Source organism: Myotis daubentonii, chromosome 13 (genome assembly GCF_963259705.1).
Source record: "Myotis daubentonii chromosome 13, mMyoDau2.1, whole genome shotgun sequence".
Taxonomy (NCBI): domain Eukaryota; kingdom Metazoa; phylum Chordata; class Mammalia; order Chiroptera; family Vespertilionidae; genus Myotis; species Myotis daubentonii.
This window is the reverse complement of record NC_081852.1, coordinates 18,737,832-18,761,050: the sequence shown is the minus strand read 5'-3', so window position 1 is coordinate 18,761,050 and position 23,219 is coordinate 18,737,832. Positions and strand designations below refer to the sequence as shown.

At 41.0% G+C, this 23,219-nt stretch overlaps 1 protein-coding gene across 2 annotated transcripts in view; it reads left to right on the top strand.

Moving 5' to 3' along the window:
* ADK (adenosine kinase) overlaps positions 1-23,219 on the top strand; it is a 501,435-nt gene that overhangs the window by 453,056 nt on the left and 25,160 nt on the right. For both annotated transcript variants that reach the window (XM_059662309.1, XM_059662307.1), the window contains exon 10: positions 11,270-11,356. In XM_059662309.1, the coding sequence (XP_059518292.1) occupies positions 11,270-11,356 (87 nt within the window). The remainder of the gene's footprint in view (positions 1-11,269; positions 11,357-23,219) is intronic.

Sequence of the window (23,219 nt, the reverse complement as noted above, 5' to 3'; positions counted from 1 at the left end):
GGTCAATAATACCTAATTCATGGGATTGCAGTGAGAATGCATAAGATGAAGTATATAAAACACTTGGTGCAGTACCTGGGCACACAGTAAGCATTTGAATTTTACTCAAAAATTATAGTTGCATCCCATTGCCTGCCATAGCAAATCCAAACTTTTGTCTGGCTTTCAAAGTCTCCCTAGAGATGGCTGGACCCAACACAAATTGTGTTATTTCTTGCCTTACCTGAAATAATAAACTTTACTCTTTTTCCATGCCTCCTGGGATATACATCCCTTTCTTTTCCTAGCCTCTTCACTAGCCACAGCTTCAATACCTGGCTTAAGTTCAGTTTTCTCCATGAAACCATTTTCAGTTAATTAAATTCACATTGTTCTTTTCCTTCTTGAACTTTTGTTGCAACTATAAGGAGTATTACCTTGTATGCTACTTCACACATTCTTTCACACATGCTAGATTTCTCTTTCTAGCTAGATTCTAAGTTCATTGAGAAGAAGGATCGTGTCTTCATATTTCTCCTGTATATTCCCTAAAGGATCTAACAGACTATAAAGAGCTCATGGCGATTATTCAATGATATTATCATTGCCTGATTGAAGAAAATAAGCTCTTAAAAACACCTTATAAATTTTATAGGGCTTTATGTTTGACAGAGTGCTTTCATAACATTGTTAATACTTAATCCAAATAAAAGTCACAGAAAATAGCTAAAGCAAGTGTAATGCTCATTTTCTAAATAGTAAACCTGAGTTTAAGTTAAGAGTGTGACTTACAGAAGGTCTCCTGGTAATTAGCATCATTCACTGCACTCGCCATCCTTACCATTCAGTCCATTTTCTATAAGACTTCCAGAATAAGCTTTTAAAATTAAAGATGGGATCGTATCTCTCCCTGGTTAAAACCTTCCAATGGTACCCTGGCTGGTATGGCTCAGTGGGTAGAGCTGCAGACTGAACTGTCCGGGTTTGATTCCCCTTCAAGGGCACATGCCCAGGTTGTGGGCTCAATCCCCAGTAGGGGGCGTGCAGGAGGCAGCCGACCAATGATTCTCTCTCATCATTGATGTTTCTATCTCTCTCTCCCTCTCCGTTGCTCTCTGAAATCAATAAAAAATATATTTAAAAACAAATAAACAAAAAAACCTTCTAATGGTTTCACATTTTACTTGGAATGAAATTCTATCAAAACCCACCTCCCTGTCCTTCACCCCCCCCCCTCAACCACACACATACACAGTTGATCTCCTCACATTCACTCTAGAGACCTTCTTAACCTTAAACAGGCTAAGCACCCCACGCTTGTTGCTAGCCCAGGGCCTCTGCACTTGATACTCTAGCCCTGGGTCTTCACACAGCTGTCCTTGCTATGAGAGTCTCAGTTCAAACATCACCTCCTCAGTGAGGAAGTCACACCCGTCTAAATTGTTAACTCCTTTCCTCTGTCATACTTCACTATCTAATCCTGTTTCATTTTCATTGGGGCATTTATTATTATCTCAAATTATCTTGTTCAGCTTTTTGTTACTTGTACATTGTCTTTCCTCACTAGAATGTAGGTCCCATGAGAACAGGGGTTTTTTGTCCTATTCCTATCTGTATTTCAAGTCTCCAATAGAGTGCTTGACACATGATAAGCTCTTAAGTATTTGTTAAATAAGTAGCTGAGCCAAAAGCAGACTAAAATCATGAGTCTTTTGAGTCCTAATCCAGTATACTTGCCACCGTTCCATTTATCCTGCCTTTCATGAAAGCACTTATGCCTTTGGAACTACAATAAGAACTGATGTTCAGAATAATGACATTAACTGTGCTGTAGGATTCTCTATTATCAAAGAAAAATTTCATTCCATTCAATAAACTAAACTAATTAAAGCAGGGATGTCATGGTATATGATTATATTAATACATTTACAAAGATTTCCAACTAAAAAGACTTTCTGCTATTTCTTTAGTTAACCAAAAAATTAAATTAACCCAGAGCTCTTCATTCCCAACAGTCCTTGTTAATTAGGATTGTTCTATAAATCTCTATTATTAGCAGATTTGTCATTTGTTTAACTCCCCAGTTTATTAGGCCAGTCTGAGCAGGGTGTCTTTGCTCACATCCTGGTATGTGTATCCTAGTGAAAAGCAAAGCATTTCCTGGATTCTCATTTTTCCCCTCTTCTTTGACACTGGCATATTTCATGCTATTTGTATAACAACTTCATTTCCTTGTGTCAGTTCCCTATATAAAGTAGGAATTATATTATTGACTTGGCTATTAAGTAAAATAATTAAATTTAGGATTTAAAATAAAAGCATTAGTACTTTGCAACATTGTTTGTGATAACAGAAGATTGAAAACAACCTAAACGGCCATCAGTAAAGGAACGCTTAAATAAAATGAACTATTTATTGGAATGCAGCAATAAAAATGAGGGCATTCTCTGTTTACCAACATAGATCTCCAAATGATAAAACATGGTCCAATACAACCTGCATATTATGATACTTTTTTTTTTTAAGGAGAACAGTAAGAATGTTTTGCTTGTATATGCATAGAGAAATCCTGAAAGGAGATACAGGAAAGCAATAACTGTGATAACCTAATTGGAAAGTAGTAGGACTAGAAACTGGGTGAATGGGAGACAAGAGCTGAGAGGGAGTTTTTATAGCATACCTTTTTATAAATTTACTAGAGGCTCGGTGCACGAATTTGTGCATGGGTGCGGTCCCTCCACCTGGCCGGCAAGTGGGGCCAATCTGGGCAGTGGGAGGTTGACTGGCTGGAGGGAGGGGCCGCGGGAGGTTGGCTGTGGGAGCGCACTGACCACCACAGGGCAGCTCCTGAGTTGAGCATCTGCCTCCTGGTGGTCAGTGCACGTCAGTGACTGGTTGTTCGGTCGTTCAGTCACTTAGGCTTTTATATATATACTAGAGACCCGGTGCACGACATTCGTGCACTGGAGGGGGGGGAGGGGAGGGTCCTTCATCCCAGCCTGTGCCTGCCCTCTTGCATTCTGGGACCCCTCGCTCCTTACTGCCTGCCTACTTGCTGCTTCTTAGCACTGCTGCAGAGGCAGGAGAGGCTCCTGCCACCACCACTGCACTTGCAAGCCATGAGCCCGGCTTCTGGCTAAGTGGTGCTCCCCCTGTAGAAGTGCAGTGACCACCAGGGGGCAGTTCCTGCATTGAGCGTCTACCCCCTGGTGGTCAGTGTGCATCATAGCAACCAGTCATTCTGCTGTTCGGTCTATTTGCATATTAGCCTTTTATTATATAGGACTAGGGGCCCGGTGCACGAAATTCGTGCGCTGGGTGGGGGGCGGGGTGTCCCTCAGCCCAGCCTGCCCCCTCTCACATACTGGGAGCCCTCAGGCGTTGACCCCCATCACCCTCCAATCGCAGGATCGGCCCCTTGCCCAGGCCTGACGCCTCTGGCCTAGGCGTCCGGCCCGAGCAGCGGGAACCTGCAGTGGCAGCGGGGGGCGCCGCGATCGCGCGGGCTCCGCCCCTGCTCCTGCAGGATGCCTCTGACTGAGGCGTCGGCCTGGGCAGCGGGGACCCACAGCTGCAGCGGCCCCGCGATCGTGGGCTCCGCTTTAGGCCCAGGCAAGGGGCCCCTAACTCCCGGGACTGCCAGCTTCGACCATGCCCAGCTCCCATCGCTGGCTCCACCCCTACTTCCTGCTATCACTGGCCAGGGCAGAAAAGGCACCTGATTCTCCGATCATGGCTGGGGGGCAGGGCAAAGGCGGAGCCCCAGGGCCGCCTTTGCCCTGCCCCCCAGCTCTTAGCTCCCCGCTGGGTTTCCGATCACTGTCAGTGGCAGGGGGCTTCTTCCTGCTTTCCCTTTCACCTCCCTGCATTGTGCCTACATATGCAAATTAACCGCCATCTTGTTGGCAGTTAACTGCCAATCTTAGTTGGCAGTTAATTTGCATATAGCCCTGATTAGCCAATGAAAAGGGTATCGCCGTACGCCAATTACCATTTTCCTCTTTTATTAGTGTAGACTAGAGGCCCGGTGCACAAAAATTTGTGCACTCGGTGGGGGGGTCCCTCAGCCCAGCCTGTGCCCTCTCGCAGTCTGGGACCCCTCAGGAGATAACGACCAGGTGGCAGAGGGCAGGCCTAATCCCTAGGTGCAGCCCCTGGTTGGGCTCAGAGCAGGGCCGATTGGGGAGTTGGGGCGCCGCCCCCTGTCATGCACAGAGCAGGGCGGATTGGGAGGTTGCGATGCCACCCTCAGTCACACTCAGGGTAGGGCCGATAGGGGGGATGGGGCACCACCCCGTCACACTCAAGGCAGGGTCGATGGGGAGGTTGCAGTGCCACACCCTGTCACGCACAGAGCAGGGGCAATCAGGGGGTTGGGGCGCTGCCCCCTGTAACGCACAGAGCAGGGCCGATCAGGGCATTGGGGAGCTCCCCCCTGTCACGCACAGAGCAGGGTCAATCAGGGGGTTGGAGAGTTCCCACCTGTCACGCACAGAGCAGGGCCCATCAGGGGGTTGGGGAGCTCCCCCGTCACGCATAGAGCAGGGCCCATCAGGGGGTTGGGGAGCTCCCCCCTGTCACTCACAGAGTAGGGCCGATAGGGGAGTTGGGGCACCGCCCCCTGTCACACACAGAGCAGGGCGGATCAGGGGGTTGGGGCACCGCCCTCTATCACCCACAGAACAGGGCCAATCAGGGGGTTGGGGCGCCACCACTGTCACACTCAGTGCAGGGCCGATGGGGAGGTTATGGCTCTACCCCGTCACACACAGAGTAGGGCCCATGGGGTGGGGGGGTGGGGCACCGCACCCTGTCACACACAGAGCCGCAGGGCAATCAGGGGGTTGGGGTGCTCCCCCCTATCAGGCACAGAGCAGGGCCGATCAGGAGGTTGGGGCACCTTCCCCTGTCAGGAACAGAACAGGGCCGATAGGGAGGTTGTGGCCCCGCCCCCGTCACACACAGAGCCACAGGGCGATCAGGGGGTTTGGGCGCTGCCCCCGTCACGCTGATCCTGGTGCCGGGAGGCCTCACAGCTCCGCTGATCCTGGTGCTGGGAGGCATATTACCCTTTTACTATATAGAATAGAGGCCTGGTGCATGGTGGGGGCTGGCTGGTTTGCCCTGAAGGGTGTCCTGGATCAGGGTGGGGGTCCCCACTGGGGAGCCTGGCCAGCCTGGATGAGGGGATGATGGCTGTTTGCAGCTGGTCACACACCCTTCAGGGTGGGGGGTCCCCACTGGGATGCCTGGCCAGTCTGGGTGAGGGGCTGAGGGCTGTTTTCAGTCTGGGACTAAAGCTCCCAACTGCTCCTTTTTTTCTTTTTCTTTTTTTTTTATTCTGGGCCAGCTTTAGCTCTGAGGCTCCAGCTCTTAGGCCTCCGCTCCTGAAAGCAGGTATCTGGTTTGTTTCGGTTCTATAATCGAAACAATGTATAACTCCAGCTCTGAGATCCCGGCTCGCTGAAAGCAGGTTTCTGGGGTTTTGTTTAGCTTCTATATTTGTTACAATGTTTCTTAAACTGCAAGCTCAGAGGCCGGCAAGGCAGGTGGGGAACATTGCAGTCCTCCATCACTGAAGCAAGCAAGCCTTATGTTCAGTTTAAGCTGCCTGGCTGCCGGCTGCCATCTTGGCTGGCTGTTAATTTGCATATCGCCCTGATTAGCCAATGGGAAGGGTAGCGGCCGTATGCCAATTACCATGTTTCTCTTTTATTAGATAGGATAGATATTTTTTAACTACATGTATACATTCTATATTTACAAGGTTAAATTAAAAATAAATTAGCACAACTAAAAATAATATTTGATTCTAGACTGTACCCTGTACAGGTTAAAAAAAAATCTATATATATAAAAGCCTAACCGACCGTTCAATCATAGCTATGATGTGCACTGACCACCAGGGGGCAGACGTTCAATGCAGGAGCTGCCAAACTGCGGTGACTTGGCAGCTGCAGTTCTCAGGTGACACATCCTGGAACCAGAGAGGTGGGAGCCCAATTCTGGGTGTATCACCGAAAACCGCCCTCCTGCAATCCGGGACCCCTCAGAGGATGTCGGAGAGCCGGTTTCGGCCCAATCCCCACAGGTCAGGCCGAGGGACCCCACCGGTGCACAAATCTGTCTACCGGGCCTCTATGTTTTATATAAAAGACAATTAACAAAATTAGAATGTGGAGTATAGATTAGATACAGTAATAATAGTTGTTTTTTAATTTATCAACTATATTATGGTTATCTAAAAGAATATCCTTGTTCTTAGGAAATACACACTGAATTATTAAGGAATCAAATGTATTATATATGCAGCTTATACTCAAATGGCTTGAAAGAATAAATAATAATATATACATATATATGGGAGGAACGATAAAGAAAATGTGGGGAATTGATAAAAACTGGTAAATTTAGATAAACATTATGTAGTAGTTCTATGGATTATTTTTCTCCACACTTTTCTGGTAGTTTATAATAATCTCCAAATGAAAGGATGATAGAAAACAAGCAAACAAAAACATTAGTATTCTGGAAATTACCTCAGTATAAGGAATGGCCAAGGTACAGGAGCCTCTTTAAAGAATCTTAGGAGTTCTGGGTTTTACCCGGTCATGGTTTTCACGTTCTGGTGGAATTTTTGCCATAATTTTTCTGTCTTTTCCATGCCTTGTGGCAGTGGCAGAGGTGGTGACTGCAGTCTACCTTAAGGTTAAAAATACCTGCCTACGAGCCTCTCATCCTGCTATGTATACTCTTCAATTATATCTTCCCTACAATTTAGAGGTGACATCAACAAAACAGTAACAAGTAATTAACAATTAATTTCCTAAGGATATTAATTATCATGAGGTTGTGTGTCCAAAGTACTAAAATACATAGTTAATTTAGGAGGGATAAGGCTACAGAAACATTCAATCTATCTCTTTGGCACTGAGCAACTGAATTTTTTATTTTATTTTTATTTAGATACTAGGGGCCCGGTGCACAAATTCATGCACGGGAGGGGGGTCCCTCTGCCCGACCTGCACCCTCTCCAATCTGGGAGCCCTCAGGGGATGTCCTACTGACAGCTTAGGCCTGCTCCCCATGGCTCTCTGCTCTCTGCAGACCTGCCTGCTTGATGCCATCACAGGCCCTGGTGTCTGCTCTCTGTGGGAGCCTGCTTGCCCTTCGCCACCAGGGCCAGGGGCAAGCAGGGCCCTGCTGTCTGCTCTCTGTGGGGGCCTGCGGGGGACTGCTTGCCCCTTGCTGCCATGCCAGTGGCAAGCAGCGACCTACTATCTGCTCGCTCGCTGTGGGGGACGTTCCCACCCCGCCCCCGGCCACTTGAATGTACACCAGCTCAGAGCACCTTGGTGCTGGGGATGTTCCTGCCCCCCCCAACCCGGCCACTCTGCGCCTGCAAGCGTAGGCCCAGAGTGGCTGGGGGTGTTCCAGGACCCCAGCTGCTCTGGGCCTACAGGCTCAGAGTGGCCTGGGTCCTGAGGACACCCATCCCCGGGACCCAGGCTGCTTGGCGCCGGCATGTGCACAAGTGGCTGCCCCGCCCCTGGCCATTCAGCACCTACGCATGCAAATTAACCTGCCATCTTTGTTGGGTTAATTTGCATACTCGCTCCTGATTGGCTGGTGGACATCGCAGAGGGACAGTCAATTTGCATCTTTCTCTTTTATTAGTGTAGATCAGTGATGGCAAACCTTTTGAGCTTGGCGTGTCAGCATTTTGAAAAACCCTAACTTAACTCTGGTGCCGTGTCACATACAGAAATTTTTTGATATCTGCAACCATAGTAAAACAAAGATTTATATTTTTGATATTTATTTTATATATTTAAATGCCATTTAACAAAGAAATATCAACCAAAAAAATGAGTTCGTGTGTCACCTCTGACACGCGTGTCATAGGTTCGCCATCACTGGTGTAGATTGTCTACTATAATCTACTAACCATCTCTACTATAATGGGCACAGCATTACAGATGTGTGAGGAGTTTTGATTCTAGCCAGTCTGGCCTCTTAAGCCATTAGAAGTGGAGCTTATGTCGTAGTCAAGTGAAAAGTAAATTATTTGTTTGTATAAACTGTCTGGAAAACATTTGAATTTTACTATTTTGTATTTTAAATAAGCTAAATCTCATTCAAACCCTGAATGTCTTATCTAATAAATGACATCAAACAAATCTGAATTGTTAGTGTTTGTTTCCTGTCTGATTGGGGTAGTTATGATTCATCATGCCCAAACCTTTTTCTTCTCACTTTACAAAAGAGTTTGGTTAGAATTGAGAAACAATGGCTCTGACTTACCTTAATCTCTTAAGTACTTCATCAAAACTGTCATTTTTCTATAATTAGGACAAAAAGATAATTTTGCTACTTGATCCCACAGCTATTTCAGGCCCATTTACTAGTAATACCTAAGAAGCTAAGTCCTAATGAGAGACCTGGGCCTTATTGACTGACTAATGCCCATTCTTATCAGTGTCTCTTAAGATTTAGTGAGGTACTTCATATGCTTATATAGTAAATTGTCTAGAAGGCTATGGAATAGGTCATGCTCATGAATACTATTTGGTTAATTGTGTGAGGTTCTTTTTTGATAGCCCTGTAAACCCACTAACCACATTTCAAAAAAATAAGAATGTACCAGAAATATAATTGAACTTAAATATTATTGAACATTTGCCTAGCTGGCATGGCTCAGTGGTTGAGTATCAACCTATGAACCAGGAGGTCACGATGCGATTTGCGGTCGGGGCACATGCCCACTTTGTGGGCTCGATACCCAGTGTGGGGCATGTGGGCAGCAACTAATCCATGATTCTCTCTCATCATTGATATTTCTATCTCTTTTCCCCTCTCCCTTCCTCTGTGAAATCAATAGAAATATATTTTTAAAGTATATTATTGAACATTGTTTAATCCTTTTTTTAATTATTTAGAACACATTTTAGGATCTTGCAAATGTTCATGGTCATTATTTTGAAAGTTCTCATAATATCACTCTCCAGATACAGAATAATAGAGAGTGGACTGTGTCTATACTGATTTAGGACATCTCTTTTACATTCTTCATATTCTTATATTAGCTTGTATTAATAAAGGAAGAAAATAATTCTACCTTACGTTTCAGGAAATTGAACTTCATATGATCCGTGAAAATAAAGCATCTCAAGGTTCTTCACATACACCCAGGAAAACCCGAGGAGTAACACTGCACTCAGAACTTTCAGTGGTTTAGACCAAGAAGTCATGATTCTAAGAGCAAAGTTTAAAATAATCTCTTTTGGGAATTAGGTTCTATTCAGAAGTAAGGATTTATCCAACCAAAAAGCAATAACTTTTTCAAACAAAGAACTCGAGGAGTTATGTCTAATTGTGGCTTACTTACCATTTATATATAATTATTTTCAAATCTGTAATCCAGTAATTAATTCTTATACTACCTAAAATGTTTTATAGACATGTTATATTATTATGTAATGTAACCCTATTATAAATGGCAATGGTGTTATTAACTTAGCTCGTTTTACTTATTTAGTGCTTGTTTGTTCTTAGTTTATAGTTGTTAATTCCCTTTATAGTATGACTTGTACTTGGAAGTAATAAAACTAGATTTCTTTATAAATATTTATGGTACAGACCTTTTCCTAAATCAGACTTAGCCCTTTCCTAATTATTTCAATAAAGTCTGCTTACATCTTTTTTTCCCTGTGTAACAATATGTCCTGCATGCTCCCTAGAATTTTAATCCTAGGTAACTATGCCTTAACTTCCAATTAATCAAAATCTTGTTAACTGCCATGTAGGTTCTGGTGTTACAGCGTGTGGAAAGTTACTCACTCAGAGTTTAAGTAGGTGCTTCTGGTATGGAGTCTTCTTAGCACCTACTGCCATGTGGTCAAAAGGGACCACTAAGTGAATGAGCCCTTCTTGACTATCAGTCTTTCCAAGAGGATCTTTTTTTGCATTTTCAAATCTATGTTTATCTATTATTGAAAGTATTTATTAGCTGCAGGTACCAGAAGGCAGACAGAACATGGTGTTTGTTTGTTTGTTTGTTTGTTTGTTTGTTTGTTTGTTTGTTTGTGATTTTAAGTTCTTTACTAAGACCTTAAGGTTCTCAAGATCTCCTTTTCCCTTCTCTCTTGATCTTAGGTGAGACTGAAGTTTACAAGTCTTTGACCACATTGTCCCCATAACGGATGCAAATTTGTGATTTCAGAAGTTCCAGCCCCCAATAAAGAGCACTATACAATCTTTTGCAGATGTCCTCTGGGCCAGATTTCATCACAAATAACTTCATTCCATTGTCATGTGCCAAGTTTAAAGTACTGTATTAGGTTACTCTGTAGTCAAATCAACCAAGCCCTGGTCCAGACTGCTGTGAGACAAGAGCCCATTGTGTCCTGGTGGCTCAGTTGGTTGGTTCATTGTCCTGTACACCAAAAAGGTTGCGGGTTCGATTTTGGTCAGGGTACAAACCCATGGTGCAGGTTTGATCCCCAGTCAGGGCACATACAGGAAGTAACCGATTGATATTTCTCTCATTTCAATGTTTCTCTTTCCCTCTCTCTCTAAAACCAATAAACATATCCTTGGGTGAGGATTAAAAAAAGAGAGAGGGGGGAACCCATTGAGTTGTTCTGCCCATACATTCAGTGGCAGCTTTCCCTTTTGCTAGTTGACATATGGTTTAAAGGAAATAGTGACTCCTTACTAAAGCATAACCAGGTTAGGTTATTGTAATAAGCCCCCCAAAAAATCAGTAACCCTTGACCTTGGCACAAAGTATTATAATAGAATAATAGTTGCATTTCTATTGTGCCGTTGTGATTTTCTGTAAAGAAACACCCAAGAGGAATCATTATTTCTACTTTTAAAATTTATAGCCCTTTACTGTATCCAGGATTTCACTTCCCAGAATGCAGTCAAGCTTGAAGCTTTATTAGAGATCCATGATCCAGTCCTTATAAACACTTCCTTTAGCTTATCGTTTCTGTTCAAGTATTTGCACTGTCCATAAAGGTACTGTTACCACGTACAGTCGTCCCCCCAAAATGAACCACCTAGGTATAACGCTGAACAAAAATCCATCTGTATGCTAAAAATTACCCAAAAAGCCATGCTTACAGATGCCTTTGCACCTTGGTTCCTGAGTGCTCACATACAGCCTGGAGCTCATGTCTCTTTGAAAGATGAATGATGAAGGAGCTTCAGCTCTAATGGGTGAGTTTGTATATTGAATATCACAAAGAGAAGTCAGTCTGCCTTTCTCTGGCTCTAATTGCAGAAAGTGAAGTCACCGCTTTTGCTGTCTTGGATCAGGACCAGGAAGAAATTATTGATACCAATGGAGCCGGAGATGCATTTGTTGGAGGTACTGACTCATTTATTTTATACTTATAAGTTAAACATTTCCTTAACCCTTGTCTCTACCAGATAGCCAACATTTATGAATTTAATAGCTTTTAATTTCTTCTTTTAAATAATTAACTCCTAATGTTCTTTCCATATCTACTATCACTGTAAGTATTAAGAAGGTATTTTACTACAGGGAAAATATGTATTTTTGACTTAAATATAATTTACTATTGTGCTATCCCCTAGTCATTTTCACAAGATTAATTGTGTCTGTCAGAATATTGCACAAACAAGCTGCATCAAGTACAGTGTGTGGTGTATTCATAGCCCTTTGGGCTTAAATGTTAACACACTGTTGTTCTTTAAGACAAATTGTGATAAATATTAAACAGTATGCTGTTAATAGCTAAGGATTATATTATTTGGTTAACATGTGTTTCTAACACAATAGTTGGATGTTTATCTTATTAGGAAGAGATAAATTTTTGTCTGGTTCAGGCTTAGCAAGAACTGGGACCATTTATAAGGACCATATTATTTTTGAAATGAGTACTCAAAAACAAGATCAAGATAATTAGGAAATTCTTGGCTTCATTACTTAGATTGACCTAAAATCTGGTTCAAAGGTTCTTTTGATACATCTAAGCTCCTTCTAGTTAAGTGTAGGTAAGCTAGGTTATGGTGTGTGTAAAGCTGTAGATTTTAGAATGATAACCCACAAGAGTCCCTCCTGATCTGTTTACTTCTCATACCATCAAGCATGACAAGGAAAAAAAAAAGGCAAATGGAGCTGACCATTGTCCTTCTTCTCTTGGAAAATAATTTGAATCATGGTAAACATTTAAGATTATATGGTGGTTTTAACTCAGTATCGTTCAAAATACATATATATGTATGTATGTATGTATGTATGTATGTATGTATTTTAATGGTCTTTTGTAGCACCATAAATATTTCATATTTTCTTCTTTGAAGCTATTCATGCTTAGTCTTAAATGAGCAGTTAACCATTAGACTGGTAGCATGCCCCATGCTCTTCTCTTTGCTCTGAAAGGCTTCATCATTGATTGGAGGATTTTGCAGCTATTTTTTTCTATTCCATACTGCTTCAGAGCTGTAACTCCATGCAGGCTAAAAATATCGCATCCAGAATTGGGCCAACTTCTGTAACACATTAAGGAAACACTATTGATTTCCTGGTTAGAAATTGCTTAAAACAGGAATCTTAGTACAGAAACTTTTAAACTTGTCTCCATGTAGCCTTTTTAAGTAAAATATTTAAAACTTTAAGTGTTCTCTATTTTTATATTTAGGAGGGCAAATGATGGTAACCTAATGGGGCTCTGGGCTATCTGGCTCTGCAAAATCAAATTCCCTCCCAGACCCCTGGTTACCTGTAGTGCTTCCAGTATTAGGGAAGAACAGAGACTTTTTGAGGAAGAGAGAAATCATTCTTAGGATACTGATATAGAACAGCTAGCTCCCCATTTGTATTGTGCTTAAGGTGATGCATGGACTGCCTCAGCAAAGCACTTGGGTTCTTTGTTAAGGATTTTCAGCCTCTTTTTTTTTATCTTATTCTACTTGCCTAGCTTCATTATATATTTACTGTCAGGGTACAGTGAGGTAAATAAAGAGGAAAGAGTGCGGAACTTTTTGTAAAGGACCACATAGTGAAAATTTTAGGCTTTGCAAGCCATATACAGGCTGCATTGCATAGTTTTCTTGTTCTATTTGCTTGATTGCTTATTTTCTGTTTTATTTTTTCTTTTTACACTAAAATGTAAAAACCTTCCTTAGCTGTACAAAAACCGGCCACAGGCTGGATTTGGCCTTCAGTCTGTAGTTTGCTAACTCCTTTTAAAGACATGACAGCCTCCTCACTCTATTCACTTTCATCATACCCTGGATCCAAACACTGCATTTCACTACACATTGCTGGAATCAGTACAGACAAAGAAGAAGGCAGGCTGGTACTACTGCTGGTACCTCAATTAGGGAGCCATTTTTCTCCCTTTAACTCTACTCTGATCAGTTCCCATGATAATGAGATCTTGAAAGACTGAGTCATGCAATGAGATGAATATGCTGTCATTTTGGCAATGGAATACTTATGTCAACATGTTCAGCACATTCTATGTAAGTTAAGCTGTATAGTAATAGCAATAGATAAATTTATATAGCATCTATGAGCCAATTCATACCTTAAGCACTTTACATATATTAACTCATGTAATGTTCATAAAAGCTCCTGGCAGTTCATTTTATTGATGAGAAAACCGAGACATATAAGGGTTAGGTAACTTGCCTAAAGTCTCATAGCTAGAAAGTAGCAGAATCAGGATTCACACCACGCATTCTGGCCCCAGACGCAGTGCTCTTACTCACTGCACTGTATTTCTCAGAACTTTTAGGGAAATCTCATTAGGATAGAGAACCACAGACCAGCCCTACTAACAAAAGCTGGTTTTGCCAGAGAGAAACTTCCTCTCATCTGAATAGATGACTTTATTTATTCAACAGGAGCTTTTGTTATCTGATAGGATTCTCAGGACTGTAGGGTAAGATTGTTGCAAAAAAGAGAGGAGAAAGGATAGGGAATCAAAGGACTGTAGTCCCTGGTGAGTTTGAACCAGGAGCTTTTCCTAAGCAATAGAATTGATTGCACTACAGAGATCCAGAAAGCCAGATCATAAACTTGCTTGGTCAGCATACAAGAAGTTATATGAATCATCTGGCCAATGCATCCATCTTACAATAAAGGAGGTATTGTTAGTTTAAAATACAGAAAAATTCATTGGCTAAAAACCCCTACTCCCATCTCTACACCAAGGAACTCCTTTCTGCTAGGATTTGAAATAATCCAGCCGTGGGAGCAAACTCCTCCACCTTGCAAATGAATGGAGAGGCAATGACAAGTTTTACATTTACTGTGTAGTTCCTTTTTCTTTGTTTTCTTGCCTGATTATTAATATACTAGAGGCCCAGTGCATGAAATTCATGCGCAGGTAGGGTCCCTAGGCCTGGCCAGAGATCAGGGCCGATCAGATTCCCTGCCTCCCTGCCTCCTCCTTCCCTCACTCCCTCAGCGCCCCGCCGCCACTGGTTGCCTGCCATGGTCCGTGCCGCCCCCTGGTGGTCAGCACATGTCATAGCAAGCGATCAAACTCCTGGTCTCCTGGTCGAACTCCTGAGGGGACACATTGCATATTAGCCTTTTATATATATATAGATCTCCTTTCTGAGTGACACATTCTATCTTTAGATAGTTAGTATGTGCTCCTATTACTTTCAATTTTTGCTGGCTTAATAATGTTTCTGTCCTTTGTGACTTTGCATAACAATATATCATCCCCAAATTTAACTTCTTGGATAAAGCATCCCCTCACCTACCTTGTGCTAATTACATATCTCAGTACCAGAGTACCATGTGTTCCTATTAGCCACATAAAATATATATGGCTACATCATACGTTTTCACTGTATAATTTAAAAATGAATACCCCAAATGTATATAAGTTGAACTCATAGTTCCATCTCAAGGGTTTAGTGACAGTCACAAATCCCTTCAGCCTCTACGAGCATACCTCCTTGTTCTATCTGTTTAGGGTTCTTAAGCACTTTGTCACATTTGCCCTTTATCTGTCACTAGCCAGCTCTCATGGAACTACCCTTTTCACATTCTCCCTCAAAAGCCCAAGTGCTACAATTGTACCCTTGGAAATGGAGACAGTTCTATAATCTCTAAGTACGATTTCCTAATTTCCCAGGTCAGGAGGAAATGTCTTCCCTTTGTCCTGCTGCGCTTAGTCACAGCAGGTTTGCCCTTTCATTTGGAACCCTCTTTGTCACTGCCATAGTAACAAATGGAAACATTGAGAACATTTTGTGACAGGCACTGTCATTGTTCCTGATGAAATCTCTTCCCCTGTGTCTTCCCAGTAAGTGAAACTGAGGAAAAAAATCATAACAAGTACCATGAAAGGAGACCTAACAATATGTTTCCAGTAGGCTGTCAATATGAACTTATGTTAATCTAATATGATTTAGTCAAATATTTTATGGCAATTGTAAGAATATGGTCTACTCTAGACCTACAAATTATCTTTAGACTAAAAATGAATATGCCTTTGCCAGGCACAGAGATATAACTCTCAGAAAAATGACTAGAGACCTTACCGAAGGACCAACATTCTTAGAATTAAAAAAGCTTCATTAGCCCCACTAGTGTTGCTCAGTGGTTGAGCATCAGCCTATGAACCAGGAGGTTCCCGGTCAGGGCACATGGCCAGATTACAGGCTCGATCTCCAGTACCGGGCATGCAGGAGGCAGCTGATCAATGATTCTCTCTCATCATTGATGTTTCTATCTCTCTCTCCTCTCCCTTCTTCTCTGAAATCAATAGAAATGTGTGGGGTTTTTTAAAGCTTCATTAAATGTGGTTAAGAGCCCTACATAGCTTAGAACAGTTTAGTATTTTGAAGGATGGTAAGGTAACTGTGCTGCCTCTAATACTTTTTATTTTTAAATTTCTCATAACTTTAGCAGAGAAAGTATATTACCCTAAAGATATTACCTACAATATGCATATGACTCTTAAAGCCACTTAGCAATCACAATGTAAGTAATTATCCTATTTCCCATCTAATAAAAGGGAGCACTAATTTCACTTCCTAATTAATGTTCAGAAAAGAATTTTGGTTAAAAAAGAAAAAAAAAGATTTAAGTTTCCAGAACAGGGATGCTATTTCCTTTCCATGTAGCACCTGCCTATACTTCTGGCAGCCACTGTGATTCTTTAAATTATCTTCATATTTCCTGTTCTCACTTTGTTTGTTCCCAAACACTTTTAGCTTACTTTCCCATTCTTCGTAATGGCTGCTTCATTGCGCTATGCAAAGAAGTGATGCAGAATTCTTATGATTTATTTTTCTGCACCACCTTCTTCCTTTGCTGTTAGACTCAGAGGAGTAGAAAATTACATGCTGAGTGTTAAATATATCATTTCTCACACTTCTTTGCTTAAAAAACCAAAACCTTGATATGGCCCACTGTATGTAGAGAACTTACTTGCTGATAACTGAGGTTAGATCTGCACACTCCTACCCCACCCAGAGCAACAATAACCTTTCATCTTTTAACTCTAGTAGGACATCTTGGTGTTTTATTTCCTAAGCAGCACTTTTCCTTAAAACCATCAAATGAAGTATAGAATTGAATTGGTCATTAGGAATATGAAATTTACCACAGACAGTAGCTCAAGTTCATGCAGGGGGAAAGGGAATAGGGGCTCACACCTTACACAGTCATAGGACACTTTATGATGGGCTACTCTAGTGTTACACACTCAGAGATGTAGATAAGCTGACGTTGGAGGAGAACCACATTTCAAGAACCCTGCCTAAGAGTACTTAAGCCCATATTAGTTCAAGAGGCACAGTTGATTCCCAAGCCATGACAGAAAAGAGAAATAACATTGGTTCACCTGGAATACAGGATGATTTTAGGGTGAAGTCTGCAATCTCTCACAAGCATGAAATGTTCTCTCAGAGATCTAGTACCCTGGGTGGCCTCCATCTAGATGCAGTTATAAACAGGTAATGGAATCCAAAGGACTTTATCTTCTGGAGATTTGGATAAGACAGAGACACTAGGTTATCAGACCCCGAAACTCAAATATGAACCTTATGTTCCTATATTTGAATATAATTGAGAAAGTTTATTCTAAGAAAACAGTGTTGATATTTATAAAATTTTATTTATTTGCAGAGGGCCAGAGGAAATGTCATAAGCAAAATTTCTGAAGTTAACTTTCTTAGACATGACAAAATATGTGTGCATCAGTTTTCTGGCCTAGAATATTTGTAAGTCAAATGGAACTAATTATAATCCAATAGTGATCCCAGTTGCTATTATATGGATTGAGTCAGTTTTACCTACCATATCTGTCTGATTCATACAACATGTATCAATTAGCTTTTGCTGCATATCAGCACCCCAAAAACTGTTTATTTAATCTAAAACAACAACTGTTGATTTAGCTTCACAAGTCCGGGATTGGCATCTGGGCCTAGGCTCAGCTGGACAGTTCCTCTGGTCTCAGAGGTTTGAAGATCAAGTAATTTGCCCAAGGTCACAGTGAAAGCCAGGATTCAAACTCAAAGTTTGACCCAAGAGTTCTTACCCCTAATCATTTTTTTATACTGCATTCCATTAGTATATTGAAATAGCCAAAGTGGTTTTTTATTTTTTTGTTTGTTTTTAATATATTTTATTGATTTTTTTTACAGAGAGGAAGGGAGAGGGATAGAGAGTTAGAACCATCAATGAGAGAGAAACATCGATCAGCTGCCTCCTGCACACCCCCTACTGGGGATGTGCCTGCAACCAAGGTACATGCCCTTGACCGCAATCGAACCTGGGACCCTTCAGTCCGCAGGCCGACGCTCTATCCACTGAGCCAAACCGGTTAGGGCCAAAGTGGTTTTTTAAACACTGATGTGTAGACTGGTACCAATCTCTGACCTAACAAATTTAATCAATCATTAATAGCAAAATGAAAATAGGTAGCAATATAGTAAGTTTTCATAAAGCTAAATGTATTCAAGTTTAATTTTGTCTAAGTGATGTTTAAATTTGTTATAGTAGCCCTAACCGGTTTGGCTCAGTGGATAGAGCGTCGGCCTGTGGACTGAAAGGTACCAGGTTCGATTGCGGTCAAGGGCATGTACCTTGGTTGCGGTCACATCCCCAGTTGGGGGTGTGCAGGAGGCAGCTGATCGATGTTTCTCTCTCATCAATGTTTCTAACTCTCTATCCCAGTCTCTTCCTCTCTGTGAATAATCAATAAAATATATTTTAAAAATAAATAAATAAATAAATAAATAAACAAACAAACATTTGTTATAGTATATCTTTATTGGCTTTGTAATTCATGTAATCAAAAAATAAAATCACATGTTGGTAATGCTGATGCATAGCCTGGCCAACCTTGGGACCTAGCAGAGTCTTAGCTATGATAAGTAGTCATTAGAAACAATTTTCAAAACTACATACAAATTTGTATGAGATGTAACTTCTGATGTTGTAAGGCTGCTTGCTATCAACAGAGGTCTAAATAAAACAAATGAAAATTAGCAACATGATTACTAAATTCATACCTATTTTCACTTCAGATATATGAATTCCCAAATCTGGGGCGTAAACACAGGCTCTTAATTTATTTTGCCTTTAATTATCCAGCTATCATTGACATTTTATAGAGTTAAGATGTGTATATTTTATTTCCAGTCCATGAAATAGATGACAAATTAAAATCAGTTTCTGTCATCAAATGCTCTTAAAATTTTAGAACCACCCTGCTGTCAGGAGTTGTCAGTTGATAAAATACAGGCTTTTGAATTGAGATAAATATTAACAAAATTTGTTATCTTGCTAATGAATTAGGACATAAATAAGCTCACATAAATAAGCTTACTATCATCTCCTTTATCCAGCAGCTAAGACTTTGCATCGATGGGTCTTTAACATATTGCTTAAAATGTCATTGCCGAAAGTGAGTATTTTTAAAGATCATATTTTCAGTTTTTCACGTTTTCAGACTGTTTTCAGTAATGAAACTGTGTTCAAATGAGGTCTTATCTGAATCAGCATGAAAATGAGATTAAACAAATCCCCATATGGCCGTATTCACATTTTATTTGATGGCTCATGAAGCGACTCCTGGGATGGGTTAATGTTAGGCATGAAACCACACTCTGTTAAAAAGCCCCATTTGATAGATGAGGAAAGCGAGGCCCAGAGAATGAGAGCCAATGGCAAATACTCCATAGGAGAAGCCAGATCTCCCGGCTCATTAATTCATGAGCCAGTAATTACACATGTTCATAACCCAAATGAAGGTTGTCAGTTAAGCAATCTTTTATATAGGCCTCTTGGAATTATATAAGTCAAGAGTCAATATCCCAAATGGATAAAAGCCTTTGATGTAGTTTTTCTTGACATGTGGGTATCCAAGAGGTTTTGCTTTAACAATAAACAGAAGCATATGCTAAAATTTTATTTTGGGAACCACATCAAGAGATCACACATTAGGTTTAAAATCAGAATGCTAACCTGATTTTGTACAGTTTTGTTCCACGAGGAGGAATGATCTTTACAGCAGTATTTTGGAAGGAGTTGGGGTAGAAGGAAACCTTATCTCTATGAGTAAAACCGTGCTTATGGATACTCTGCAAGAGCTTCTTTCCTGAATTAGGGGCATTTAAAAGATTCTTTGATTTTTTTTTTTTTAATTCAAATGCAATGCCAAGTTAATAGAATTTGACAGGTTTCCATTTTCAACCCCAGAAAGAGGAAATAAGTTATCCTCATAGTTATCGCACTGAGCACCTACCTACACCAGTACTTTACACCGTGTGGCTCAGTTGCTCACTTTGTGTGGGAGGTGTGTTGGGCTGAGCTGTTATTGCAGAGGAACCTTTGCTCTGAATTGACTTCCTGTCCATGTCAGTCACTGCACCATCTGACACCACTTAGGCTTTGGTTTTCATTATGCAAATGCCTGCTAGGTCAGACCTTACCCTGGCAGGCACAGTAGCTTTTTAAGTTATCTCAGAATTTAATGTTTGTTGATTTCCTTTTTCCAGAAAATCTGTGTTGTTTAACATATGGGTCATGAGTTGTTACTTGAAATTCATGACTTGTTGGTAGTCAATATGAAACGAAACAAAACAAAGTTTTACTAACTAGACTACATAGGATGTGAAAAACAAGTTTACATCTGAGAACTTTTCAGCAGGGGGAATGGGGGGAGACCATTACTTTGTCACATCTGGGTAGTCTAAGCTAGCCAAATTGAAGTGGGAATTTCCTGCCAGATGTTAGTTCTTTGAGCAACCTGTGAACATCTAAAGGCGGGTATATGAGTTCTTATTTGGTAGAGCTATAGACACCATGGAGGTTTGCTCCTAATAGGTAGCAGGTATTTTTATGTACTACCACTAGTCAGGAGGTTGTGCAGCCTGTCTGAAGCTAACAGTTTGCTCTTGTAAAATGCTTCAGTATGGAAGGCGAGTTTGGAATATACAACATCAGGTCTCACAGCTATTATAGCAAGAGTGAACAGTGCATTGAAATGACCTCCCACTGCAGATGACAAAGTGTTTTGTTTCATTAATAAAAGCAGGTAAGATTGAACCACCACAAGCATTCCAGATAATTTGAATAAGGTCATTTTATAAAGTCAGTGAAGACCAACATAAGCCTCTAAATATGAAGGAAAATAATCTGAAATGGCAGGAAACATAGCAAGTATTTACACCAGCTTCCTGTTCCAGATGCACATGGGAATTAGGAAGCAAAAATTTCACTCAGAAGAATTGTGCACAAAAAGTAAAAATGCTTTATCCAGTGAAACAAGAAACATTTTTAAGAGGAAAAAAGACTTTGTACATGATCTCACTGTTTTTGTCATCCTCTGTAAGGGAAAATATTGACATTTACCAGACTGTTTGCTCCAGCTTTCTGATCTCCTGCAGTTTATTTTTATAACAACCTTATCGATGGGCCTCTTACCCAGCTCTCTAGGTTTAACTGAGTTGAGTCGATTTGTTACCACAGCTTCAAGTAGCTGTTACAGAACAAGCAAGACATCCTAATAAAGCTGTAAACGTGTTTACTCAAACAGAGTATTGATTTTACTTGGAGAGGGAGAAGCCGGTGGTTAGCAGTGTCAGGGTGGATGAATTTCGCTGCAGTTTTTCACTGTCATCTGTCATGGTTGTGAAACACTAAGTAAAGCCATCAGGGATAATTAGAAGTACCAGAAATTTAGCCCCTAAAATCAGTTAACCACTTGGGAGTTTTGTAGCTTAATTAGCTTTTATTAAAAATTTCCTCTAGTTATAATAGTCAAGCACTTTTAATGGTGCTTTCAGGTAGAGCAAGATTTCAAGGTTGTGACTTGTTAAGTATATGAATTTATGGGTAAAGGCTTTTCAGACTCTCACTCAGTAATTAGGCCAACACTAAAACACCAGGTAAAGAGACGGTGATCTTATACTCGTACCAGCAGCAGTACATGCTTTTTCTGAAAAATCAATTTCAGGGAAGTAGTAAAGCAATTATAAAATATTTAAAACACGTCTTTGTAGAAAAAAAATCTGGTAAACATCTTTTTTCTTTTTTAATTCTCACTTGAGGATGTGTTTTCATAAATTTTGAGAGAGAGAGAGAGAGAGAAACATCGATCAGTTGCCTCCAAAACATGCCCCAGTGGGGGATCGAACCCACAACAGCTAGGTATGTGCTCTGACTGGAATCTAACCCAAAACCTTTTGGTGAATTGGATGACATTCTAATCAGCTGAGCCACCCAACAAGGGCTGGTTAGCATCTTTATTAAACTTAAATATTTTTGTAACACAACAGGATCCAAACACATAAAAGTGTCACTGCCACCCTTGTTTTTAAATACCTTCCTTCATTAAAGAAGAATCTAAAATACTCTAAAATTCTGCTATAAATTAGTCATCAAAGTACAGATAAAAGTGAATGCACAGCCGTGCAAAAGATAAGGGTTCGGACAGGTGAGTTGCTCACCTTCTACAGAAACTGACTTCTCTAATGACCTTGACAAAAGGTATTCAAATAAACACTATCTGCCCTCTTGCAAATGGCTAGAAAAACGTCACGTTTGAAAATAAAATCACTCACCCATGATGATGAACGCAAAACTGAAAATTTATTAAAAATAAGTTTGATCATTATATTTAAAATTAGTCTTCTCATATCTTCTCAAAGTTAAGTGAAACCTAGGACTAAAATCAAGAATATAACCTTGTAAACAATATTTATTCAGTGCCTAGTGCCTTACAGTAAACTTCTTTTGCCTTCTTGCACTACTGCCCCAGCCCCTGCCTTAATGACTAATAAAAATAACGATATCTGAAGGATGACCAGTTCTACAGCCTATGAGTAACAGACTGTTAAAAAGGACAGTGAAAGATATTGGAGGGTTTTCTTTGCCTTTCAAATGCCATGTAAGCCAAGCAAGTTGTAAAATTTTGTTATGTAAGAGGGAACCACCAGAGCTTTTTCTTTTAATTTTTCAGCAAGTAAAGGAGGAAATTGTTTTTTTCACAGTAGTATTTGGATCTTTATTCTATATTAAAATATTCAAAGACAGTCAGAGGTAAAAGAAAGGATATGGATCTATTATTATAATACTAGAGGTCCAGTGCACGAATTTATGCAGCGGTGGGGTCCCTTGGCCTGGCCTGCGCCCTCTCACAATCCGGAACCCCTCAGAGGATGTCAGAGAGCCGGTTTTGGCCCGATTCCCGCAGGCCAGGCAGAGGGACCCACTGGTGCATGAATCCCTGCACCGAGCCCCTAGTATGTATATAAGCTCTTTGGTTAGTCTCTTTCCACCCTTCCCCCTTCCCTCTGCAATTCATCAGTCTGTGCCATGTTCCCATGCCTCTGCATTGAGCATCTGCCCCCTGGTGGTCAGTGCACGTCATAGCTACCAGTTGAATGGTCGCTTAGGCTTTTATATATATAGACATCATACTATTTTTATATGCACATTTCAAAATCCCCCACAATACAATAATTTATTTTGTTCTCTTCAATTTTCTTAAGAATGACAAATAATGTGAAGGAGCTGTTGGCATGGAAGGCAGGGTAAGATATAATAGGGCAGTCATGCTTTGGCTTTAAGGGACTTTTCTTCTGACTCCTTTGGTCAAAAGGAACAGAAACCCATTTCATCTAGCTTATAAGGATTTTTTGTTTTTAAGGAAGCACAAAGCATTAAGGGAAACAGTGGGTCAAAAGTCATGGGTTTGAGCCCTGGTACTATCATTAACTAGTTG